Genomic DNA, 27,488 nt, shown 5'->3' with positions numbered 1-27,488 from the left:
CTTAATTTCTAATGTTTATTATATTTTAAATATCCCTTATGTTTATTTGGCACTTAACTGCTTTTAAGACATTTTATTTGATCTTTACAACTACCCTGTAAGGCAGAGATGATCTCGTTTTGTAGAGGAGGTCACTAGGGTGCAGGAAAGTGACGTCAGCTGCTTAAGGGCATGAATTTGGGAAATGGCAGAGCCAAGACTGAAGCCCTGGTGTGTCTTGACAAAAGCCTGTGCTCCTAACCAACAGGACGTCCAGAGATGAAGCTACTGAAGGGCCCGGTCAATGGCATGAGCAGTAGTTCCCCCCGGAGTTCAGAGGGATCATCGGTTTGATCTGGGATGGTCAGAGAAGACCTTGCTGGGCAGGGGGTACTTGATCTGTCCCTGGAGGGGAGCTAGAATTCAAATAGGCAGAGAAGACAGTAGAGAGTTTCCTAGGCAGGGAAGATGCCAGAAGCACAGCTGTAGAAATGGCAATGCTCAAGGCAGTACTGTTCCTGTGACAGTGAACTGTCCAGCTGGGCCGGGCTGGGTAAAGTGTAAATAAAACAAAAAGGCAACAATGAGGGCCAAATCTGGCACTCCTCAATGCCCCAAAACTGGGGCATAACCAGGTTTGGAAAGCTTCATGCAACTTCAAGGTCTGCCTGGATCCACATGGTGGCTTCACAAGGCTTTACTGGGTAAATTTGAGCAATGCAGAGCCACCCAGCCTATTACTTGAGATTGCAAATGACAGAGTCAGGAATTGAACCCAAGTATTGTACTGCCCAGCATGGTGTTCCCCCCAGCACACCATGGTTTTGCACTCGTAGGCATATTCAAAATCGACAGTTACCAAATTCTTTCTGGTTTTTATTAGGCAAGTTTTCTACAATGTACCCTTAATGCTACTTAGAACTCGGTTGTTTTGTGCAATTATGATGTAAACCAGTCTTGATAAAAATGAAACGTTCTAGAGAAACCAGCAAGATGTGACCACCTTTTGAAAGCAAGGCCAAAAGGAAGGGTAAACAGTAATGGAGAGCCTGCCAAGACAGAAGAGGAAAGGAAAGGCCACAGAAACTGGTCACTGTAACTGAAAAAAAATGTTAACTATGTGAAGTAGAACAGACAAACATGAATTGAAAGAAAACAGTGGCTGCCATAGAGATTCCTGGGTGGCTGAAAAAGATGCAAAAAGAGCTGGTGCTTTGATAAGATCAATAAAATTGTTAACAAGGATTTACTGTAGGACTTCCCTGGTGGCGCAGTGGTTAAGAATTCGCCTGCCAATGCAGGGGAAAAGGGTTTGAGCCCTGGTCCGAGAAGATCCCACATGCCACGAAGCAACTAAGCCAGTGCACCACAACTACTGAGCCTGCGTGCTGCAACTACTGAAGACTGCGCCTAGAGCCCGTGCTCTGCAACAAGAGAAGCCACTGCAACGAGAAGCCCGCGCACCGCAAGGAAGAGTAGCCCCCGCTCGCCGCAACTAGAGAAAGCTTGTGCGCAGCAACAAAGACCCAACACAGCCATAAATAAATAAATGAATAAAATATATATTTAAAAAAGGATTTACTGTATAGCACAGGGAACTATATTCAATATATTGTAATAACCTATAACAGAAAAGAATCGAAAAAAAAGAATATAGATATATATACATATAACCAAATCACTTTGCTGTACACCTGAAACTAACACAATATTGTAAATCAACTACACTTCAATAAAAAAAATATTACAGCGAAAAAAATTTTTAATAAAATAAAATTGTCAAACCTCTAGCAAGACTGACAAAGGAAAAAAGAGAGAAGACACAAATTACCAATAGGAGGAGTGAAGTAGGGGATATCATTACAGACTCTGGAGATGCCCAAAAGATAATAAAGAAATACCATGAACAACTTAAAACACATAAATTTGATAATTAGGTATGAAATGGAGCAATTCCTCAGAAAACCAAAACTACCACAGTTCACCCAATATTAAATACACCATTTGAATAGCCTTATAATTATTCTGGAAATTGAAGTTATAAATTTAAAACTGGAAAAAAGAAATCTCCAGGCCCATATGGTTTCAGTGGAGAGTTCTACCAAATGTTTAAGGAAGAAGCCATAGCAATTATTCCCAATCTCTTACAGAAAATAAAGAGAAGGGATCACTTTCCAATTCATTTTATAAAGTCACTATTAATTACACTGACACCAAAACCAGACAAAGACAGTACAAAAAAGAAAACCGCTGACCCATACCCCTCATGAATTTCGATGCAAAAAACGATAACAAAGAATTAGCAAACAGAATTCAGTGATATTTTAAAAGAATTGTATACCATAGAATTCATCTCATGGATGTTGGTTAAATATTCAAAAATCAATCAATGAAACCCATGGTATTAATAGTCTAAAAATAGCAATCATGATAATAGCAATCGATGCAGCAAAAGCACAGGACAAAATTCAACACCCATTCAAGAAAAAAAAACTTCCAGAAAAAAAAAGGAATAAAGAGGAACTTCTCCAACTCAATAAAGAGCATCTATGAAAACACTACAGCTAGCATCTTAACTAGCAGTGAAAGACCTAAGGCTGAATACTTTCCCCCTAAGATCAGGAACAAGACAACGATGCCTGCTCTCACCACTCTCACTCAGCGTAGTGCTAGAAGGTCTGGCTGTCCCTGCAGCCTTGGTGTAGGATGGGGAATCAATACAAAGAGAAGAAGGAAGACACGTTTGGAAGGACAACCTTAGAAAGTCTTTAAAAATGTAGTCCTGGGCTTCCCTGGTGGCGCAGTGGTTGAGAGTCTGCCTGCCAATGCAGGGGACGCGGGTTCGTGCCCCGGTCCCGGAAGATCCCACATGCCGCGGAGCGGCTGGGCCTGTGAGCCATGGCCACTGAGCCTGCGCGTCCGGAGCCTGTACTCCGCAACGGGAGAGGCCGCAGCAGTGAGAGGCCCGCGTACCGGAAAAAAAAAAAATGTAGTCCTTGCAAACAACTGGCCCCATGAAAAAAATTCAAGGGGTGGATGCAAAGAAAAACACCAGCACTAGGTTTCAGTGACAGTTTCTTGCCTCTTGTACCTCCTTTGCCCTCCACCACTGCCTACTCCCGCCACGTGCAGTCCTAGCTGAAACCCACCCTCGGCAACACGCAGAGAAGGAATAAGAATGTGGACGTTCAGAGGAGACAAGTCCAGTCCCTGGGGGTGGTTCAAAGTGACAGGAGGGGAGCAAAATTTGTCACCCCAAAATGTCTCTTTGGCATGTGGATTATTTTGAGCTGAAAACCATCAAGGCTCTAAAGACTCAGGAAGTCTTTCTTTTCACCACCCCCTTAGCTGGCTAGAGAATTTAGGTAGAGGGCCTGTTCCTGGAACAGAGCTATCAGCAGAGACATATGCAAAGAACGTGTGCTGGGTATGAGGGGGGCAACTCTCAGAGATCAGAGTCCACTCTGTGTCCCACTGTCTCTGTCTGGCCCAGCAAACGTTTATTTACCAAACATTTGCTTTTCCATCTCTATGTCAATTGCCCTCCCGCCCCTTTGAAGTCCCAAACCCCTACCCCCAACATCCTCTTTTGTCTTTAGCTGAAGTTGGTATTTAAGGTGAGGGTTTCACCATTTGGGCGACTTATTCAGTTCTCCTGGGTCTCTCCCATGTATACTTGTTATTAAACTTGGATTTCCTCCTGTTAATATCTCATATTGGCTTAGTTCTCAGACCAGACAGAAGAACCAAGAAGGGTTAGAGGAAAATTTCTTCCTCCCTGATATGACCTAACATGAAAACATAAACCTTTTACATGGTGTTTCTAAGACCATTAAAAAACTGGTCAATTCAATTCAATCAGTGGAAAAAAAAATCAGTCAACGTAGTGAAGAATTCAAAGGGCTTATTGTGGTGGCCTCTCCCGTTGCAGAGCACAGGCTCTAGGTGCGCAGGCCTCAGCAGCTGTGGCACGTGGGCTCAGTAGTTGTGGCGCACGGGCTTAGTTGCTCCGCAGCATGTGGGATCTTCCCAGACCAGGGCTCAAACCCGTGTCCCCTGCATTCGCAGGCGGATTCTCAACTACTGTGCCACCAGGGAAGCCCAACCCTCCTACTTCTGATGTAAAGATCCCTTTCCCATTAACTCTCGATTCATTCCCCTCCCTTGCTGAGGTACAGATTCCTATGCCTGTTGGTGGTGACAGGTCAAAAAGAAATCTAGTGATAACTAGCTTTCTCTGGACATGAAGCATCTATGTGATACACCCAGAAGATTAAAACAGGAAGTCTAAATATAAAGCCCAATCCTAGTTTTGGATTTTAATAAGTAGGAAGAGTCATTTCTTAATCTGCCTTAATACAAATTTAATTAGCCATCTACCTAATCCCCGCACTTGACATCTATATTTACCTGAAAAGAAGAAGTTTTAGAAGGATTTAATGATCCCTTAACTGAATCAGTTGCAGAAAACAGAACTTGCTTAAAATATCTGCTCCAATCATACTTCCTCAATATTTTCTTGGCATGGACATTTTGCCAGGAAAATTTTAATGCAAAGTCCTGACAAAACATGTAGCCTCTCTCGGTAACAAAGACACAAATAAAAAAAGAGATATAGGGACTTCCCCGGTGGCACAGTGGTTAAGAATCTGCCTGCCAATGCAGGGGACACAGGTTTGAGCCCTGGTTCGGGAAGATCCCACATGCCGCGGAGTCACTAAGCCCATACGCCACAACTACTGAGCCTGCATGCCACAACTACTGAAGCCCATGTGCCTATAGCCTGTGCTCCACAAGAGAAGCCACCGCAATGAGAAGACCGCACACCGCAACAAAGAGTAGCCCCTGCTCACCGCAACTAGAGAAAGCCCACATGCAGCAACGAAGACCCAACACAGCCAAAAATAAATAATTAATTAAATTTTTAAAAAGAGAGAGATATAATTTACTACCTTACTGATGTAGTGGCAGACATGACTTTGATGTATAAACAAGTTTATTTACAAGTTACCACTGATTTTGAAGAAAAGGACTGAAAATTGGATAAATGGCTAGTTTTCTTATTTATAATGTATCTGACTCAAATGAAATAAAGGAGCAAGGGCCCTTAATATATCTTCTGTAGTTTATATAATGACTAAGTTATTCATACAAGTATTTTTCATGAAGATCCTTGAAAAAATATTTGTAGTCAAAATCGGGTTTACCTTTCTCATGTAACAAGAAATTGACTGGTAACAAGGGCTTCCTAATGTCACCAGTGTCCGGGTTCCATCATCCTTGGTGAGAGGCTTTTATCATCATGGTCACAAAAACCTACTCTATCTTCAGTCTTAAGCTCATGTTGAAAGGGGTGTGTGTGTGTGTGTGTGTGTGTGTGTGTGTGTAAAACATTATACTCAAATATTCTATTTCTTAACTTTCTACACTATTACACTGGTGGTTCTGTAGGTCCTCAGAAATCAACCTCCTCCTGAAGAGAGGAAGAAGATGTCCCCAGGGCTTCGGCCATAATTATCTCTAGACAAAAGTTATAGTAGAATCTAAAACGTAAAAGGCCACTCCCCAAGGGCAAACTTCCAGAGCATGAAGTGCTCTTGTCAAGGGAAGAAAACACTGCACAGCTCTCCACGGCATAGCCATCTGCAGGGTTAAGGGCTGTCTGGGGCTAGGGTTGCTTCATTTGGTTTCTAAGACAATCCTAAAGAACCTGTAGTATCAGCCTGAATGGTACCCCAGGCTACCATGAACAAGTATGTCAGAATTCCTGACTACTTGAGTGACCTCAGTATTACACATCTGCCCCAATAGTAAGCAGATGGTTCCACGCCTGATTCAACTTCATAAAGGACCCAGAAGTTGTATGGCGGAGGAGTTTAAAACTCCAATTTGAAGGTTTCGTTTCTTTGAGCTAGGCATTTAACTTAGAAATCATTTTTTTAACTCTTTAAAAATAAATTTTCTTTCCTGAGCTTACATAGCAGTATGGACTTCGTGGAAAGAAATTCCAAAGTTGACAAGTATTTTCTAGACCAAGCATAAAACAGCACAACATTGAATTTATATTGTCCTTCAGCAGCATCCTAGGTGGGTTTTGGCCTGCTTACTGTTTTGTGGAGGCAAGACTTGGGTGGGAAAGAATTCAAGTCAGCAAAGACCTGACACCTACTTTCCCAGCAAGACCTTTGCGTTACACCTAGCTCATCTCTTCCACGGTCCCCTAAACTCGCTCTGCTCACCTACCACAGCTCTTTCAAGGTTTTTGATCTCCCCAACCAATCACTACAACTTAGATTGTCCTTCTGGACCTATCCACACAGTCTCCGTGTCTTTGAGGGTTCAGCTCAAGCCCTATCTCCTCCAGGAAGCCTCTCCCGACCTCTCCAGCCACCGTGTTCTCTCTGTCCACTGATGATCTGCTATGTATCTGACCCTTCATCATCCACCACTTCATACTGTCCATTGTCAGTTTCCATTGTCAGTTTCATCTGCAGCTCTTCTCTCTCTCCCGTGCTCCGAATCCATACTGCCAACCTGCTAGAAATCTTCAGAATGATGACTCGCTGGCGCCTCCACTCAACATGTCCAAAACAACTCATCATCTTCAGTACCAATTACCCCCCCAGCACGCATGCACACGCACGCGCACACACACACCCTTCTCCCATCTTCTCTATTAATGGAGTTCAGCATGTATGTCTAAAGCACTGCATTAGGCACTATGGAGATAGGAAGGTATACAAAGATGAATAATTTCCCTTTGACCTACATGTCAGGATGAGTTAGGCACCCCTCTTCTGCTCACCAGTCTCCAGAGTACCCTGTATTTGGAAGTTATCATTCAATATGCTAATGAGATCTTCCCCTCACTAGACTATGAACACCATGAGGGCAAGGGGCATGCCTTAGGTTTCTGTGCCTGACCGGTGCCCAGGCCAGAGACTGATAGCCTAGTCCTCTGCTGGCTGGCTAGGTGGATGACATCACATGCCCTTAAGGAGCTCACCACCAAGCTGGACCCCTAGACTTGGCGTCATGCTCACCTCTTCCCTTTTCCTCATAGCTGATTATCAGCCAGTTTTCTTGATTCTATTTTCACAATATCTACTGCATCCATCCACTTTCTCTTCCTCTCCACTGTCGCCAAAGTCACCCATGCCACTATCTGGATTGCTGGGACCTCAGCAGTAGTCTTCACTGGTTTCCCCACATCCTCATTGGTTATCCCCACCACTTCCCTGCCATCCAGCCCCAACACCACCACTAGAAAGATGTCCCTAAACCACACGCAACCCCCTGCTTACAGCTTGTCATTGACACCCTTCTTAATATAGGTCCAGCTCAAGGCCCCACCCCTTCACTTCACTCACCAGACCCTCAGCCCAAATCCTCCTACCACCCACTCCATGCTTCCCTACTTCCCGGCTTTAACTTAGTGACTCCTTCTAACCTTCTGCCCATCATAAGCCTCTTTTCATCATTCAAGAACCAAATCAAGTGCTTTTTTCCTCTGAGGTTATTGTTAATCACATCGTTTCTTTACTCCTCCAACAGCTTTGTACGTAGAGCTTTGTCTGTGTGACTCTGTCCTATCCTGTCACGGTTGGTTGTGTACACACCTATCTTGACTACTAGACTGTAAGCTCCTTGGGGGCAGGGTCCATGAGGACAGATTTTTATAGCCCCCTCCCCACCAAGTACCCAGGAGATGCTCAATGAACAAGCTAGACAGAATTGAATGACCTTTTGATCCCTGGTCCGAGAAGATCCCACATGCCTCAGAGCAGCTAAGCCTGTGCGCCACAACTACTGAGCCTGTGCTCTAGAGCCTGCAAGCCACAACTACTGACCTGCGTGTCACAACTACTGAAGCCCACATGCCTAGAGCCCACGCTCTGCAATGAAGAGTAGCCCCCACTCGCCGCAACGAGAGAAAGCCCGCACATAGCAACGAAGACCCAATGCAGCAGAAAATAAATAAATTTATTTTTTAAAAAGAGAATTGAATGAAGTGCCCCACAATATTCATTGATTTTACAAATATTTACTGAGCCCAACAACACAGAAAAAACATCTCTGCCCTTGTGGTACTTACATTCTAATGGTCGGATACAGATGGTAAATGAAATAAATAAGTAAATGTACACTATGTTAGATAGAAAGAAATGGTAAACAAAAACCTACAAAAGGGAAGGGGGATAGGGGCAGTGGGAATAGGGTTCAATTTTCTCCTGGGTGACCGGGGAAGGTGCTACCCTGAAGCCAATGAGTGAGCAAAGACCTGAAGTAGGTAAGGGAACCAGCCGTGCTGATATCTGGGGAGAGCATTCCAGGTGGAGGGACAGCAGGTGAGGCAGGAGCCTGTCTGGAACAGGCAACCAGGAGGGCAGTGTGGCTGAAGTGTGATGAGTGAGGGGGAGAGAGGTCAAAGAGAAGGCCAGAGGGGCCACCAGAGGCCAAATCCTGGAGGGCCTTGTAGGCTATTGGGAATGACCTTGACCTTTACTCTTTTTGAGATGGGGAGCCATTATACTACTCAAGTTACACTTTGAAAGGATCACTCTGGATCTACTGAGTTTAAATTAGATTACAGGGGTGACAAGGACAGGAGCAGGGATGCCAGTTAGGAAGCTACTGCAATAAACTAGGTGAGAGATGGTCCATATTCTTCCAGTCTGAGGCCTTCCCTGACGAGCAGGCTTCCTGGCCCCAGCTAGCCAGACCTATCCTTGACAGTTGCATAGGATGCTTCTAAAGGTTAGGTTCCCTACGTGCTCAAACCAGAGCCAGAAAGCTGCCAGGTGAGTCCTTAACTGAGTTGTAAACCAAAGAGAGTATAGGAAAAGCTCTAAGGGAAGGGGCCAAAGACCAGGAGAAACAGCTCAGGGCAGTCGGTCCACAAGGCAGGGGCCAGACTATACGCTATAAGGCTACAAGGCATCTCAATAAGGGACACTATAAGGAGTGCGTGCTGTCTGTCTGCCCCCCACAACCCCTCAAACAATGCTTGGGACTTCCAGGCCAGGAAGCAAGAGCTGTTCCTTTTAGTTTTACAGATGAAGCCAAGTTAGAGTGAATCTGTAAACTTATTTAGAGATCTTAATGAGATTACACAAATTGAAAGATGCAGCAAGGGGTAAAAATCGGCTGTGAAAATCATCAAAACCAAGGAAATTTCAAGCACAGCCTGTGAAAATACTTCAGGGCTCAACAGAAACGTCTCAATTCCCAGTAATATTGCATTGGCCAAAAAGTTCGTTCAGGTTTTTCGTAACAGTGTAATGAAAAACCCGAATGAACTTTTTGGCCAAGCGAATTAAAAACTGTTAAGACATCTACACATACATATATAATTATAAATCTGTTACTAAACACTTATTCCATTAAAGGAAATGCCCCACCTTCACCCAACGCACAACACAGAAATGCATGAAACTAAATTTTATCTCAAATGCTTTAGGGAAAAGCTCCTCACAGTGGTTATCTGGGGGAGGAGGTGAAGGAGAGGGGAATTTTTATTATCTACATTATCTATTTCTATAAGTTTTAACTTATTTACAGTGAGCCTATAATTTTATTAAATAATAGTATTAATTTTGAGGCATTAAAAAAAGCAATAAAGGGACTTCCCTGGTGGTGCAGTGGTTAAGAATCCACCTGCCAATGCAGGAGACATGGGCTCGATCCCTGGTCCAGGAAGATCCCACATGCCGCGGAGCAACTAAGCCCGTGTGCCACAACTACCGAGCCTGCGCTCTAGAGCCCGCAAGCCACAACTACTGAGCCCACATGCCACAACTACTGAAGCCCACACACCTAGAGCCCGTGCTCTGCAACAAGAGAAGCCACCTCAACGAAGAGTAGCCCCCGCTCGTCGCAAGTAGAGAAAGCCCGCACACAGCAACGAAGACCCAATGCAGCCAAAAATAAATGAATAAAAATAAATAAATAAATATATTTATTTATTTTTTTAAAAAGCAATAAAGACATTAACCAAAGGGAAAAGTATACTGAGGCGCTAACTACTTAAAAGGAGCCCTTGGGTAAATAGCTTTGAAGAGTGAAGAGATATAATGATGTGAATAACTGAACCTTATTTTATCTGTATCGTGACATTTTTATAATGCTAGGGATTTATTTGTAAATATAGGCAGGACCTAGTTTCTTTTTTTTTAATTAATTAATTAATTTTATCTATTTATTTTTGGCTGTGTTGGCTCTTCGTTGCTGCGCGCAGGCTTTCTCTAGTTTTGGCGAGCAGGGGCTACTCTTCATTGCGGTGCGCGGGCTTCTCATTGCGGTGGCTTCTCTTGTTGCGGAGCATGGGCTCTAGGCACGCGGGCTTCCATAGTTGTGGCTCGTGGGCTCTAGAGCGCAGTCTCAGTAGTTGTGGCACACGGGCTTAGTTGCTCCGCGGCATGTGGGACCTTCCCGGACCAGGGCTTGAACCCATGTGCCCTGCATTGGCAGGCAAATTCTTAACCACTGCACCACCAGGGAAGCCCAGGACCTAGTTTCTTAAATAATAAAAGGGAAGTACATTACCCAAGCAAGTTCTAGAAAGATTACTGATGAGTGATAAGATTGCATTCTCTGGGTATCATTAATGAGTTAAGGGCAATCTTTTTCAGAATCAAAGTGGCCAGACAGCTTCCTGCAGTCCTATGATTATTATTTCTCCTACACATCTCTGAGGCATTTAGACTTAGGTCTGCTCAAAGAGCTTAGGGCTAAAAAAGGAAGTTAGCACATGACCTCTCTTATTGTTGTATTCTGCCATGGTGATCCTTAGAGTAGCAGGAAGGGCTTTGTACTATATTACACAGGCTAGAATTAGTAGACAGAAGGGGACATAGTTAAGGTGGAACAGTTGTCTGAGCTTTGAATTCTTTTGCTTTTTTAGGTTTTGCTGCCTTGATGTAGTCTAAGTACAACTTGGTTTCAAGATATCTAATCATAGATTTTTTTCCCAGTTCTGTTCTCGTCTTATTTTTGACATACACATACAAGTACAAACAATTCTGTTAACCAATGAAAACTACAAGATTTTTGGTCCGAAGACCGAGAAAGTACAAAGGTCACAGTCGAAAAAGCTTTGAAAAGATTGACTTACCACTGGATTTAATTTCTCGGACATAATTACTAGGGAACCAGCCTGTTCTCCCATTTAATGTGCCTTCCCACCAGCCTCCTTCTTCAACTCTAGTGACATAAATGATGTCCCCTTTACAGACAGACAGTTCATCTTCATTAGTCTGCTTAAAGTTGAATCTCGCCTTTACTATCAACTGGTGACTTCCATTTTCCGTCATCTCCTGGAGAAACAAAAGTCACACCAGATTAGGCGCTCATCTCAGTGAGGCAGGGGCAGACATTCTATGAATTTAGGCAAATAAAGTAGGGTGACCAAGGATAAAACCTCAGGTCCATCTCAGTCTTGAGTTTTTAATTTAGGAACGGGCCTAACATGGGTAGGTCTTGGGGGAATGAGGGGAAGGGGATTAATAAAGCCCTCAAAATTGTAGGCAAACTTTTGCATTTGTGAGAATGTGTATTTTGGAGGGGGTCATAGCTTTTATTTCCTTCTCCCCCACCAATTATCTAAAGATATATATATATATATTTTTTTTTTTTTTTGGCCACGCCGCTCAGCTTGCGGGGATCTTAGTTCCCCGACCAGGGATCGAACCCAGGCCCCCTGCAGTGGAAGCTCGGAGTCCTAACCACTGGATTGCCAGGGAAGTCCCAAAAGATACTTATTTAAATGAGCCAGGAAACAAAGTAAAGTAATAAACTATCCCACTCTGCCTCTACCCAACACCCGAAGTCTTACATAATTCCGTGACCAAGATTAGGTACCAACCTCCTCTCATAAAATCTGCCTCCCCCTTCCAATTACTAAGAATATCTTAAATTGGCTAAGACTTATTCATATGCGAAGATCAAATATCCCACAGTTACCTAAGTCTGGAGTTCTTAACCTGTCACATGTCCCTTTGAGAAGCTGATAGCACAATAAGCCTTGACCCAAAACACAGACCAGTAAGTTCACACACACAGATTTTACAGACAATTTGAGAGGGCCCAAGGGTATGGAACCATAGAGTGCTCATCAGCTTCTGAAAGAGATCTGCAATCTCCAAAGATTAAGTGCTTTGGAAGTAATTAAAGTACTTTGGAAGTAATAGCTCATGAGGGCTTAAAGCAAGTGGGTGGATTTTGACAAGGAATAAAGGTCTCAAAAGAGCAGAAGCTAGGGCGCTCCCTCCCAAATGAAAGCTCCCATGGGGGGGGTGGGGGGGAGGGAGATGCAAGAGGGAAGAGATATGGGAACATATGTATATGTATAACTGATTCACTTTGTTGTGAAGCAGAAAATGGCACACCGTTGTAAAGCAATTATACTCCAATAAAGATGTAAAAAATGCAAAAAAAAAAGACCAAATGCAAAGATAACCGAGCTATCCCAATATAGGAGCTCGTCCTGGGCTCAAAAGGAATGCAAAGAGAAAAAGAAAATGACAGCGGCAATGATGAGAGCAAGTAATATACATTGATTGCCTTCTACGGGCCAGGCACTATTTAGTTCTCCTAATAAGCCCGGGGGAGACGGGAAATAACAGCAAACTTCCCTCCGGAAGTCGCCCTAATGACTGACATTTGCATAGCATTCTCAGTTGCTCAGTTCTAGAAAGGGACAGGACTTTGGGGCTTCAACCCCGATTTTCAGACTCTCTGCCCCACATGCCTTTGATTTGTTCCCATGGGCCAGCCTGAACTGGGGCGAGGTTCCAAATTCGTTTTCTCACAACGCCCCAAACAACAGGATGGCTATGTCACCACCTATGGAGATGTAACCGAGATAGCAATCGAAGTTTACAAATTTTAAAACAGGCAGGGGGAATTGGGGACCAGACTTACCACTGGCTTTGACTGCCTTTGCAGCCCTGGAGCTGGGCTAGAAACTGCTCCCTGTGGGTTTGTCTGAGAGCTATTAGCAGCGCTAAGAGAAGAGGAACGTCCACATGGCCTTTCTGAGAGCTGATCTGTGAAAAGAGGAAAAGGCACCGTAAAGAGAACCCCTTGTGTCAGAAAAACATCTACAGCTTAATATTATCTTTCACGGGACATTATCAAAGGCAACCTAATCATAATTCTAACTGCTCTATGATGAACATGCCGAGCTTATTTCATTCCCCCCCCCCCCGCCTCCCTTTTTGGTGACCAACTTCTTTTCTTAACCTTACTGGCCATTGCTCTCCAGTAGAATGAAAAACAGCGACAGAACCACATTTTCTCTTAACCCATTTCCCTACAACTCTTCCCTCCTGAACCCGTTGCAAGAGTATGCCCTGTTAGCCCAGGCAGAACTATATTGGGTACCAAACAGCTGTTTGTGGCTCTTATTACTTTGAAATATTTCAAATTTCTCGCTTTGTTTTTTGGCCTATAACTGAGTGGTTCTTTTCTTCCTCACATGGAACAGTCTGTGTGGCACATATAATGTAAAATCCGTCTTATGCCTGAGGGAAGGGGTGAGGAGAATGAGAATGAGAGAGAATGTGTGTTTGAGAAAGATGCAATCTTGATACTGGAATTATTTTTTAAAAAAAATCAAACTCAAGAGTCTTCTCTTCCTTGAAACCTTGTGAAATTCAATCAGCCCGGCGCTGAGCTGGGTGTTTTCAGTATGGCGAGAGCCGTACTAAAGGGAGGAGCTGGCTTCCTGACAAATTCAAATGAGGGTTCTTTTCCTCTCCATTTATTTTTAAAAGATATAAACTGCAAAAGTCTAAAGCCCAAACATTCCCGAGGCGACAAGCTCAGTATCCAAGTAATTTCCTTGATGCTGTGGGTTTTAACTTTCACCTCCTTGTATTTTATAAATATCTGTGGCAAGGGAAGAGACTGGAAAACTTGCTAGGAGAGTTTGGCAAAGGAACATATAATTTGTATGGCATAATGTTCGAATTATCCGATCCTCCCTGCCCAGAACTGGAGAGTTGTCATGTGTGTTAAATATAGTTACTTGAATTAGCTGTACTTTCTGCTATACGCCTTGCAATAGCTCCAAAGCATTTTCTTCCAGAGAGCAAAAGAACAACTTCAGAGAAGTATTTTTACATTTATTGCTATTATATACAGCTCTTTTGACTAAAACTATAATTACTTGATAGCTTCCTAGATGCTCCAGCCTATTTGGCACTTGATTATGTTGTCTGTTCTTGTTCTCTCGTTGTTTCACGTGGGTAAGTTGAGTCTCCCTAAATAGACGGTAATTTTCTCCAGGGCAGGGACCAAGTCTTACACTTCCTTTGTAGCACCTGGCAGTGCTGGGCACACAGCCTGTTGACTCTCTAACGGTTTGAGCATCAGGACCCATGATGGAGCATCAGGGCTCTGGAGTCAGTCAGATGTGGGTCTGAATCCCAGGTCTGCTGCTTACTTTCTACTTGGGCCACTATGGGCCTGACTTTCCTTATCTGTAATACGGACCTAATACTAACAGGTCCCAGGCTTGTTTCAAAGATTGAATGAGACCACCGATGGCTTTTAGGACAGCAGAGACCCATGGTAAGGGCTCAACACATTTTAACTATGGTTATTACTGCCCAGCTGTAGGTAAGATACTATATCACGGAAGGAATGAAGTTATACTTTAAGGTTGTCATCATCTGCTTCACATTTACTAGGATTTATATTTCATTCCGCCAACGTGATGCATACTAAACATTTAAATAAATGATGTTCTTTTCACTCACTATGAACCTGAGGTTTCATTTCCAGCGCAAGGTTACTGAAGGGTTCCTTAACATGGACAAAGGCATACAGAAAACTATGAGAAAAAATATGTCTCTGGCGGAGAAAGGGAAGTAACGGCTGCATTTTGTAAACTTTATGAAAAAGGGAACTGATATTTTTTCCTTTTTATTTTCTGTCTTGTTATACTCCACTGCCTATTCAATAGCTTTGAATGAAATTGTTTCTTGGTTCTTATTATATTAAGGGCATTAGAATAACCTCTGTGACAGTTATGTTTAAATCCTAAACTATGACAGATTAAAGTATCTGGCACCCATCAGGGTTTCTTTAGGGGGAGGAGAGAAGTCTGCCCCAATCGCACAATCCTGGCCATAGATAGTTGGCTCCTAGGGTAATCAGAGACATGTGAACCCAAATGTGTCACCCAGAACCCATCTGTCCCAAGCCCTGCTTACCTTCTGTTGCTTTGCTGACAGCTAAAAGAGTGCTCAGAACCTTGGAGAAATTGACCCCTGCATGAAGGTCATCAGGATCAAATACCTATGAGAAAGGAAATTGAAACTGTTAAGACACTGTAAGTATTCAACTCAACAAACCAAACTATCAGAAGGCCACTTCCTCTAGCTCTCAGGAGAAAAAAAAATGTAAAAGCCAAGACCCAAACCTCTGTATACCTTTGGGGGAGAAATGAAAGCAGCAGCTGAGCTGCCTAATGACATGTGGCAGGCCATCAGTGAGTCAGAGAGAAGCAGTAATGGGAAATGAGAGCCACGCCGAGGCCAGGGCCCACTAGGAAATGCACAGGCCTGCTCTTCTGACCTGAGCCCATCAATACTCTCAGCCCAGTTACTGGAAACTGTGCTGGGTTACAGTCAATGCCCATCACCTACAGAAGGAGGGGAAGCCTTTGTAACACACTTTCCTCTGTACAGTTTATTCACTGTTGTCAGCCAGGGCACTGTCTGCAGGGCTTTCCTCTCTGCAGCCCATCCTCCCCAAGGCCATCCACTGGGTCCCAACTCCATGTCGCCCAACTTTCTGCCCAGGCCTGCCTCTTGCTCCCAGCCTCAATGCCCGGTTTCTGCCCCTTGACCTTGCCCCTCTCAGCTCATCTTCATGGATTTGACCCTTGGGCGGCCTAAGCCTATAGGTTCTTCCTGGCCTTAGGTGACTATTCCAGATATGACCTCTGACCTTCCTGGTATTGCTCAACTGCCAGCAGCAAAACATTAAAGAAATACAATATTTCACTTGGCCTGTCGCAACCACCATTCTGATATCCCACTGTCCCTAGGGAAGATACCAAGCAGTTGTTATTTGAAAGACAATTGTTAATTTAAAAATGTATTCAGGGCTTCCCTGGTGGCGCAGTGGTTAAAAATCCACCTGCCAATGCAGGGGACACAGGTTCGAGCCCTGGTCCGGGAAGATCCCACATGCCGCGGAACGACTAAGCCCATGTGCCACAACTACTGAGCCTGCACTCTAGAGCCCGCGAGCCACAACGACTGAGCCCACATGCCACAACTACTGAAGCCCGCACACCTAGAGCCCGTGCTCCCAACAAGAGAAGCCACTGCAATGAGAAGCCTGCGCACCGCAATGAGAGTAGCCCCTGCTCACCAAACCAGAGAAAAGCCCACGTGCAGCAATGAAGACCCAACGCAGCCAAAAATAAAATAAATAAAATAAAAATAAATAAATTAAAAAAATAAAATAAAATGTATTCAATATCTTGTAATAACCTGTAACGGAAAAGAATCTGAAAAAGAATAGATATATAGATATAAAACTGAATCACTTTGCTGTACACCTGAAACACTGTGAATCAACTCTATTTCAGTAAAAAAAATTAAAATTTTTAAAAATATAAAAATTAAAATGTATTCATTGTTTTAAAATGTATGGAGGTGTCTTCTAGTCTCATAAACGTGTATTTGAATCGAGACGTATGCTCAAGCACAGGCACAACCTATTAATCTGCCAGCCAATGATGCCAATCTATATATATCTATACGTAGCCCGACGCCCACCTTCTGGATGGAAACACACCTTCAAAAAACATTTCATTCCAGGATGTCTAGAAGTTTGCACCCTTTTTTTTCCCCAACGTGGTGATGGGAATAAAATGTACCTTTGCACGTTGGACATGGTTGGTAATGAGCCTAGGATTTTGAAGGATCTGTCTTCCCGTCAGGTAGAGACATTTGTTCCATATCTAATCCTCATGTTTTCTGGGAGCCGCGTCAAGACCCAATTTTATCTTTTTTGTGTACATATTCTAGAAGACCTAAAATCGGTCTCTCAAATGAAAATATAGAGTGTCGGGGCTTCCCTGGTGGCGCAGTGGTTGAGAGTCCGCCTGCCGATGCAGGGGACACGGGTTCGTGCCCCGGTCCAGGAAGATCCCACATGCCACGGAGCAGCTGGGCCTGTGAGCCATGGCCACTGAGCCTGCGCGTCCGGAGCCTGTGCTCCACAACGGGAGAGGCCACAACAGTGAGAGGCCCGCGTACCACAAAAAAAAAAGAAAGAAAATATACAGTATCTATTTTTTTTCAAATTTGAGGGGGCATCAGTATAAACAATATATGCAAATGTGTGCCCCTTCTGAGACTTAGAACTCTTTTTTTTAAATTTTTTTTAATTTTTGTCCGTGTTGGGTCTTTGTTGCCGCACGAGGGCTTTCTCTATTTGCGGCGAGCGGGGGCTGCTCTTGGTTGCGGTGCACAGGCTCTAGGCACGCACAGGCTTCAGTAGTTGTGGCACACGGGCTTCAGTAGTTGTGGCACATGGGCTTCAGTAGTTGTGGCTCGCAGGCTCTAGAGTGCAGGCTCAGTAGTTGTGGCGCACGGGCTTAGTTGTTCCGCAGCATGTGGGATCTTCCCGGACCAGGGCTCGAACCCGTGTCCCCTGCATTGGCAGGCGGATTCTTAACCACTGCGCCACCAGGGAAGTCCCCACACTCTTTATTCATTTAATCAATGAATGTTTTGCATTCAAACTTAAAATGACTGAAGAGCCCAATCACATCTAAAAATGAAACACTAATACACTTCTAGCAAAGGGGGAATGTCGATATTACTAAAGAGTTAAATGACACTACGATCCAAATATGTTCCTGAATGCTACAGTCTAAAATGCAAACGTTGGACTTCCCTGGTGTTCAGTTGTATTGGTACTTGGCTGAATTTGAGAACAAATAAACTGATCAGAAAATGAAACGTGCATCAACAAGAGGCACTGTGTCTGCTTGAGGGAAGTTGCCTGCACTATACACAGTTCCCTTTATAGAAAACCTCAATACACTAGAATTTACCCACAGATGCTGTAGTGAAGCACTCGGAACTCCATAGGAAGAAGTTGGAAGAGGCCTCTCGGGACCAGCAGAGAAGGCAATGCCTGAGGGTTATGATTTCCAAGCAGATGGAAGGTTAGATAGAACCATGAATGCCCTCGACGGCACTGCACCCTCACGAGCCTCACATGGAACAGTACCGAACATTCCACCCCAGACCTTTCTTCCATGCACTTGAGATTGGTCACCTACTAAAATAGAAATATTATTTGGAGGGAGTGCAATACTTTCAGCTGTTATCAGTCTTTTACATCTTAGTGGAAACGAGAGGTGTGAGACCAAGTTTAGAGATGACGATGTGGAGAAAAACTAAGGGCACTGGCGCCCAACTGGGAAAAAGCAAGGGAGATTCCCCCAGCATGGAGAGGGTGCGGGCAGAGCAAAGAGAAGTAGATTCCAATACAAGCCACTTGCCTAGGCCTAATCCCAGCCATTTATATGTGCAAAATGGAGAACCAATTCCCCTTTTCTATCTGCAAAGCAGTGGGGTGGTTAAAAGGTGATGCAAATTTGTACTTTGACCCCGTTATGCGATTTCACAATACAAAGTCCCGATGCCACTCATCTCCCTATACTCTGTGCAAGCCTCACTCGCCTGTTTAGTGTCTCTGGTATGAAACTGAGTCCCAGATTAGCTGAACTTTCTTGATTCCTATTTTGGTGCAGAAATTAGCTGCTCGGTTCCAGTTGGATCTGTGAAGGTCAGATGAACAGCAGGATTCCCTCCCTCCATTTACCACTACTGTGAGGCAGACAGGTAAGAAAGGATTGCGTCTTAGACTACAGCTCGATGGTTTCAAGGTCCCACGCCTGCAATGGGATGAGGCAAGGTTCAAGAATAACAACGACAAAAAAACATTTACTTTACGCTGGGTAAGCAATAGGAGAGACAAGGATTAAAGTTCATTCAAGATTTTTTTTTAAGTATTTACATAGAGCCAGCCTAAGGTCTAATCCTACATCGGCAGCTGAAATCAGACAAGGCATTTCATTTTTAAACGTATCCCCACATTTTTCCATTTTGGAGATCCACAATGACAGCAAAACCTATTTTCCATCCACTAAACACCAGGTGTTAATTCTGAACCATTGGGGATCTGCCAGTATAAACTGCACAGAAGTTAATATTTATATGGCTTTACAAATAGATCCTTTCTGGAGGAGTTTTCAGTTTCAACATGTATGCTATTTTATGACATTTTCCCTAAACTGAGAAAAGCAAGGAAGCACAGGAGAAGACACTCCCCCCAGCCACTTGGTAGTCCTACAGCTACGATTTCTTGACTTACCAAGCCGTTGCTATGCGCTATATGCTGACACCATGCTTGGAGTCTTCATTGCCCTTGATTCTCTGAACAAGCCTATAATGTGTGTACAATTATTTCCCCCATTTTATAGATAAGTAAACAGTGACTCAGAGTAAGCAGTTAAGTCACAAAGCAAGAAAGTGATGGAACCAATAAAAATACACAAGAAAGTGCTCCAAGAGGCATCTTAGCCCTGTATGCCCATTTTATGTTTTCATAAGACATGAAAAAGATGAGAAAGAAATCTGTGAGTTTGTACACAAAAAGAAATCCCTTGCTGCTGTCGCTATGAAATCCCTTGCAGCATCTGTACCATATGCAGTAAGTTTGTTACAACCTCTAAGATGACTTAATTCAACTAATTGTGACAAAGAGAAAATGGCCTATATGAGAAGACTGTCTCCCCAGGGGCTTTGCCTAACTCATGTGCTTTCCTTCTCATTTCAAGGGGCAGCCCTGACCCAGCAGGCATCTGGTCATGTTTGCCAGAAGGGGGTTAGGGCTGCTCTGAGTTACTTCTATTTGTTCATCTGGTTCCATCGTCCACATAAGTGAGGTGTTAGCTGGGGGTGGGGGGTGCAGGGGGAGGGCGGCATCCAGCCCATGGTTATAGGACCAAGTGAAACCATTTCTCGGCATCATGCTCTCAGCACCTGAGGTAACCAGTCACGGCCCCAGCCACATCCTTGTTAAGAGAAGAAGCCATACCGTATGCTAGTTCAGATACCTAGTGATGGGTGACGCCTGTGATGCCTCTAATGTCATGTGGCTTCAGTACCATTCAGTGAACTTCATTTAAAGTTAATATAGGGTTTGAAGTGATCACAATAGGCTCCATCACTCAACTATTAAAGTCTAATCAACTGCAAAGCAAGTGATTCAGTGGGACCACATGGACATAGCTTATGTTTCAGGCCCATTTTTAAAAAAAAATTCCAAATATTTCAGGAACATTCCATCTCTTCCTTGTTCTTACTGAATAAGATCTTAAATTAACTTAGCCCGTCTTGAATCACATTCTCTTATCCTCACAGCTGAGCATGCTGCCTCTGTTAACCCCTGAACTTGGGAGGAAATGTCATTACGTTGTGCGACAGAGAAGCAAATCTGAGCTGCTTAGTCATATTTCACCGGGTGGCAGTGCTCCTGGCTCTGTGGACATGACCTGGGATGCTTCCACTCAGCTCCTACTAAAAGCAGCCACCAAGTCAGCAACAAATAATGCTCTCAGCTCAGAAGCTGGACTCAATTCGTCACTGGTATTCCACTTACTAGAATACAGTGGATGGCATGTGTACCCTGCCTGGTTTTAAATAATAACTGTTTCAATTTGATATGGAGTAAACCCTGCTCTCTACTTCTCTCTTATTTCCTTCCTTTCTCTCCATTTCAGCAATTTAGGGAACAAGATGTGACTTATGCATGTAGTTGCAATAACATCAGTATACTGAAAAGAGCCCTGATGTGAGGGTCAGGAGACCTTGACTCCATCCCAGATTTGTCACTGCCGAGCAGTCGTGAGGACCTAAGGAAAGCAACACTACTTTCTTTGTGGCTCTGTTTCGCATCAGGACAGTGAGAGATGTCTTTGACCAAAGGAGCACAGGAAAAGGCCTGCTGGTCCATCATCTGAATAGGGGCTCCCAAAGGCAGCATCTCGGCGGGTCTCCAGGGTCCAGAATCTGGCCTTCAGTTCTCAAGGCTCTTGAAAATGGACTTATATTAACCACATTCACAAAAGGCCAATGCATAAGCCAAAATGCCAATTTACTAATTAAAAAAAAAAAGAACCATGAAGAGGATTGGATACTCCCATTTTATGGGCCAGATCACTCTCTCCCAATAGAGAAATCTACACAGTAAGCCAAATTACAATTAGAAATTTGCTGGATAAAACAGAATCAAAGCAAAGGGAGTCTGGGGTATCACGGCCTAACATAATTATTACCTGTTTAGAGTTGATTTTTTCAAAATGTCATTTTTTTTACATCTTTATTGGAATATAATTGCTTTACAATGGTGTGTTAGTTTCTGCTTTATAACAAAGTGAATCAGTTATACATATACATATGTTCCCATATCTCTTCCCTCTTGCATCTCCCTCCCTCCCACCCTCCCTATCCCACCCCTCTAGGTGGTCACAAAGCACCGAGCTGATCTCCCTGTGCTATGCGGCTGCTTCCCACTAGCGATCTATTTTACGTTTGGTAGTGTATATATGTCCATGCCTCTCGCTCGCTTTGTCACAGCTTACCCTTCCCCCTCCCCATATCCTCAAGTCCATTCTCTAGTAGGTCTGTGTCTTTATTCCTGTCTTACCCCTAGGTTCTTCATGACATTTTTTTTCTTAAATTCCATATATATGTGTTAGCATACGGTATGTGTCTTTCTCTTTCTGACTTACTTCACTCTGCAGGACAGACTCTAGGTCCATCCACCTCATTACAAATAGCTCAATTTCATTTCTTTTTATGGCTGAGTAATATTCCATTGTATATATGTGCCACATCTTTATCCATTCATCCAATGATGGACACTTAGGTTGTTTCCATCTCCGGGCTATTGTAAATAGAGCTGCAATGAACAGTTTGGTACATGACTCTTTTTGAATTATGGTTTTCTCAGGGTATATGCCCAGTAGTGGGATTGCTGGGTCATATGGTAGTTCTATTTGTAGTTTTTTAAGGAACCTCCATAGTGGCTGTACCAATTCACATTCCCACCAGCAGTGCAAGAGGGTTCCCTTTTCTCCACACCCTCTCCAGCATTTATTATTTCTAGATTTTTTGATGATGGCCATTCTGACTGGTGTGAGATGATATCTCATTGTAGTTTTGATTTGCATTTCTCTAGTGATTAATGAAGTTGAGCATTCTTTCATGTGTTTGTTGGCAATCTGTATATCTTCTTTGGAGAAGTGTCTATTTAGGTCTTCTGCCCATTTTGGGATTGGGTTGTTTGGTTTTTTGTTTTTGAGCTGCATGAGCTGCTTGTAAATTTTGGAGATTAATCCTTTGTCAGTTGCTTCATTTGCAAATATTTTCTCCCATTCTGAGGGTTGTCTTTTGATCTTGTTTCTGGTTTCCTTTGCTGTGCAAAAGGTTTTCAGTTTCATTAGGTCCCATTTGTTTATTTTTGTTTTTATTTCCATTTCTCTAGGAGGTGGGTCAAAAAGGATCTTACTGTGATTTATGTCATAGAGTGTTCTGCCTATGTTTTCCTCTAAGAGTTTGATAGTTTCTGGCCTTACATTTAGGTCTTTAATCCATTTTGAGCTTATTTTTGTGTACGGTGTTAGGGAGTGATCAAATCTCATACTTTTACATGTACCTGTCCAGTTTGTCCAGCACCACTTATTGAAGAGCCTGTCCTTTCTCCACTGTACATTCCTGCCTCCTTTATCAAAGATAAAGTGACCATATGTGCGTGGGTTTATCTCTGGGCTTTCTATCCTGTTCCATTGATCTATCTTTCTGTTTTTGTGCCAGTACCATACTGTCTTGATTACTGTAGCTTTGTAGTATAGTCTGAAGTCAGGGAGCCTGATTCCTCCAGCTCCGTTTTTCGTTCTCAAGATTGCTTTGGCTATTCGGGGTCTTTTGTGTTTCCATACACATTGTGAATTTTTTTTTTCTAGTTCTGTGAAAAATGCCAGTGGTAGTTTGATAGGGATTGCATTGAATCTGTAGATTGCTTTGGGTAGTAGAGTCATTTTCACAATGTTGATTCTTCCAATCCAAGAACATGGTATGTCTCTCAAAATGTCATTTTTTAAATGGCCTATATATAAATTCGGGCTTTAACTTGCCACCACTGCCTCGTGGGACTCGAACTGCAATTGTGGACAGCTTTGACCATCTATGTCCTTTTGTCTCTGTGGATTTATATGGAGTCACTTTAGATAATGAATACGGGCTTCTAGATGACTTGGACCTCATCTCATCCACAGCTAGGAAGTCAAGCTCCCCAGAGCTCCTGTAATAGGAGCAAAGACCTGAGCGTAATTGTCACTGCTCACACCTCATCGAGAAGTCCCCAAATCCACTCCGGGATGGCTTCCTCAGCATCACTGACATCAACGTATCCCACCTTATGATCGCCATTCTTCCTTGTTAGCACTCACCTAGGGCAAAAACCGCTTTCTCCACAACAGAGATTTATCCTCAGTTGAGTAGCAAGTGTTGAAGAAAGTGGCGAATGAATGAGGAATGATACAGGCATCTTGGTGGGGATGGTCCCAGGATTAAAAAGAGAAAGAACAACTGGCTTTGGATAATCTCACCGAAAAGAGAGTAGGCACGAAGGAAAGTGAAAGATGAAATCTCTCTTGTCAATAGCGTTTGCCAAGCCAAGGGTGGGAAGCCAGAGGCTTAGAACCAGCTGCCTCTCAGCCCGCTGGCCGCTGTGGCCCTCCCCCTGACCCTCCTCCTGTGCCTCTGTCACTAGAGCCACACTGGCTGCCAGTTTTGAGGGATGCGGGTGGATGGGTGATGCCCCAGCTGCTGGAGCATCTGTGCACCAGAGCTGGGGGTGTCCTTCCCAAGCCTCAAGCCACCACCACGTCGGAGAAGGGGACTTACTTCTTAGTTGTGAAAATTGGAATGAGGAACACATTTTCCAAGGGACATAGTGTCACCTGCGCCACTTAGTCTCTATGACATCCACAGTTCAGCCACATTAGTTATTAAACTAGCCGCTGTGGGCCAGCCAGAAAACAGAATCACCACGTAGCACCTTGTTTCTATGGGAAAATGTGTTCTGTGTTCCTAACAATAACTTAAAAACAAATATTTGGAAAATAATCCATTTTTATACTGAAGAATGCCTGAACATGGGGTCCCAGATCAACGTCCTCATCCTTATATTTCTTCCTTGTCCTTTCACGTAAAGGAGGAATTTAAAAAGGAGGAATTAAAAAGAAAAAAAATACCCTAGACACTCCGAGTACTATTTATTTTGGAACTCCCCGTGATGAATCCAGTGACACGTGTGAAGACCATGAAAATAAGCTCAGAAAGTGTAACAGCCGACAGTTCCTGACTGTTTAACCGTCCAGGCGGTTAAGGAGGAGACTCTCCTGTGAAGATAGGGTTCCTGCAGCCCCTGTTTTCCTAGGAGCCTCCTGCGATTTAGGGTTGGAGCCCGAGAACCTAGCAGAAGCAGCTGCTTCGGGACAACTTCATGCACAGGAGAGACTAGTGTTAAATGAGCCCTACCCAAAGCTGAGGGAGGGAGGAGGGCAATGAGCACAGGAGCCCCTCCTCCAGCGGTCTCATCCACTGCCTTCCTTAAAGTCCTCCACTGACTCACCCTCACCTCTCTTTCTTCTGAACAGCTACAGCCTTGCAGTCTGGGTAGATGCTGTAATATTCTGTATTTATTCTGTGAGGGTTAAGATTAGCCCTGGCTTTCCCATTGGAAAGCCAACTGTTTGCAGTGCAAAGGGTCCCCCAGCCCTGGTCCAGCATTCAACACATGAGACACTCGATAAATAGTCATTCATTGGTGGCTTGACGGAATGGACTGTCAGAGAAACTTAAATATAAATTGCACCTAGAATGTAAGCCCCACGAAGCCAGTTCTTTCCAACCTTTTTCACGGCTGGATCCTCAACGTCTAGAAGAGTGCCTGTCACATAGTTGGTGCTCGATAAATGTTTGATGAGTTAATGAAAGTTTAGAAGCTCTCCCCAATTGGTGATTAATTATAATTGAGGAAAAGGCATTGCCGAAATTACAGTAAAGGCAAAAAGAAATATCATTAAGGAAGAAAAAAATCCATTTCCATGTGACTTTTCAGGAAACATCTGTTATCTAAAATAATATACACCTGTGCTCATCTGCAAACTGAAGCCCTGTGACCATGACATGACCAAAGATGCTTCAAACTCCATGGTGGTGGATTTCATTAACTCGTCTGCCAATGCGATTACTGGCGTGTCCCAGGTAGTACAGGTTCCTTTAAATCTCCTCCCAAAGCACCATGATGTGAGCACTATAGAGAAGGGACACTGGAAAGAACTGGGAGATGTTACTGTTTGGCTGGGCTGGGCTATCTTTTTTTTTTTTCACTGTTTATTGTAAAATAGCTTAAATGACAGCCACTAAGAGCCACATTCACCTGTTCATCCCTTGCTCTAAAAGAGGCTCTGAGTCCCAGCAGGGCACATGGGATGTGGCAAAACACGGCAAAGTAACCCACGAGAAGTAAGAAGAGGTGATAGGCAATTGGCAAGACTACGAATCACACACCTGAAGTCCCTCTTCCACCAGCTAATCCGGGTGGGAAGGATGTTGTACCAAAGTTTCTCCCACTTTCTTTCTTTCAAGATCACCTTCAACCATTCATTCGGCAAAGACTTTTGGCGCACTTTGCTTACGTCTCTATGTGAGTCACTTTTTCAAGCCTGCCCTTTTCAGAGATGTCCATCAATGCCTAACAGACATCAATCAACCAATTAATTAACTAATTAATTAATTAACTAATTAATTTTCCTCCACCTGACCCCAAACAGGATCTGTGCCTAGGAAACCATCCAAACACAGGAAGGTGGGTGCTCGGGAGCTCAGATAGCCAAGCCATCAGGAATGGTGCTTTCAGTTAAAATTCACGTCTCTCAGCCTAAGGTAACCCAGCCTATAACTGCCTACAAGGTCAAGTCCACGCTCTTCGAGCCAGCATTCAAAGTCCTTCTCAAGCTGGTCCCACAACTAGCAAGCCCATCGTTTCTCATCATCACCTCTTTGTATGCCCCAGAATCCTTTGCTTCCTTCACCGTGCCTCTCTCTGCTATGCACACTTCTCCTTATGAAAAAGTTCCCTCAACCGTCTGAATCCTAGCAGTCCTTAGGAGCCCATCCTCCATCACTCTCTTCCATGGGGTCTTCCCCCAACACTACACCTCAGTACACAAAGGGCTTCTCTTTCTCGCAACTCTGTATTATGCTCTAGATTCTGGAAGCTTGGCTACCTAGCCATCCACTTCTACATGCTGCGAAACTCCACTATTTCCCATACACATGCTGCCTTTTTCCACAATTCTCAGTACTCACCATGTAGACAGTGCACAAGCACTTGCTGACTATTCCTCTTTCCTTTCAACCAAAAACTTAAGCAGCTATTTCTTCCACCAGAAACACCTGTCCTTTGGTCATACCTTCCCCAGAAGGAAAGACAGGAGAAGGTAATTTTTTCCTGGTAGAACTTGATAAATCAGGCCTCATATATTTTCCATCACTTGGGAAGATAGATGCTTCTTTTTGAAGAATATGATTGAGAGAAGCAAAGAAAGCTGGCAAAGCATTTACCTCACCCAAAGGAAGTGAAGTTACTACCTGGGATCATTTGGAAGAATCAAAGTTATGGAGTCCTGGATGTGCAAATCTCACACGTGGACAGCCCAGTGAAATCGAGAGAGTTCGGGTAACATAAGGAATAAGAAGAGACCTGAGCACTGGAAAGGCAGAGAAGGTCTTCCAAATGACACTGTGGCACCTAATCTCTCATACCTTTCTTTTTTTTTTTAACTTTTAAAAACATGAAACAGGTGCTCCAGCTTGACATAAAGAAAGTGAGTAATACTGTATTAGGAAGGACCCAGCTTTCTTTTTAGCCTTATTTTCATCCACTAAAGAGTCATTTCTATGAATAAAGTCAGCTGTTGATAATGTACATATAGACTGTTAGATATGCAATCTATCTAAAATAAATTTTTAAAAATTCATTACCCATTCAACAAATATTTACTGAACACCTGGTATATGCCAGGCACTAATACATAAATTTGTCTTAAGATAAGAAATAAAAAGGATGCTATATAAAATCTAGCAAATAAAATCACCCACAAGTATACCAACTGTCAAACGTTGTTTTTCATTCTGTTCTCTTTGCTTGAAGATGATTTTTTTAATCCCCAATCAGGATTTTCCCCAATCCATCCCCAAATACCAGCATATCATCAAATAATGCAAACTGGTCATTTTACAGTAAAAATGCTGATTTACACTATCACAACACACATTTCTCCAAAGAAGTGGCTAAATTTCTTTTGTTAGTAAAATACCGCATTCTCTTGGTTTGCA

General features: G+C 43.5%; 1 protein-coding gene across 14 annotated transcripts in view; it reads right to left on the bottom strand.

Annotated features, from left to right (window-relative positions):
• The window catches only part of ARHGEF6 (Rac/Cdc42 guanine nucleotide exchange factor 6), a 119,114-nt gene that overhangs the window by 72,603 nt on the left and 19,023 nt on the right, over positions 1–27,488 (bottom strand). For all 14 annotated transcript variants that reach the window (XM_067723840.1, XM_067723847.1, XM_067723841.1 and 11 more), the window contains 3 exons: positions 15,198–15,282; positions 12,901–13,025; positions 11,093–11,294 (listed from right to left, as the gene is read on the bottom strand). In XM_067723840.1, the coding sequence (XP_067579941.1) occupies positions 11,093–11,294; positions 12,901–13,025; positions 15,198–15,282 (412 nt within the window). The remainder of the gene's footprint in view (positions 1–11,092; positions 11,295–12,900; positions 13,026–15,197; positions 15,283–27,488) is intronic.

The sequence above is a fragment of the Pseudorca crassidens genome, chromosome X (genome assembly GCF_039906515.1).
Source record: "Pseudorca crassidens isolate mPseCra1 chromosome X, mPseCra1.hap1, whole genome shotgun sequence".
Taxonomy (NCBI): Eukaryota; Metazoa; Chordata; class Mammalia; order Artiodactyla; family Delphinidae; genus Pseudorca; species Pseudorca crassidens.
Note: the sequence above shows the minus strand (reverse complement) of the source record. Positions and strands in the feature narration are given on the sequence as shown.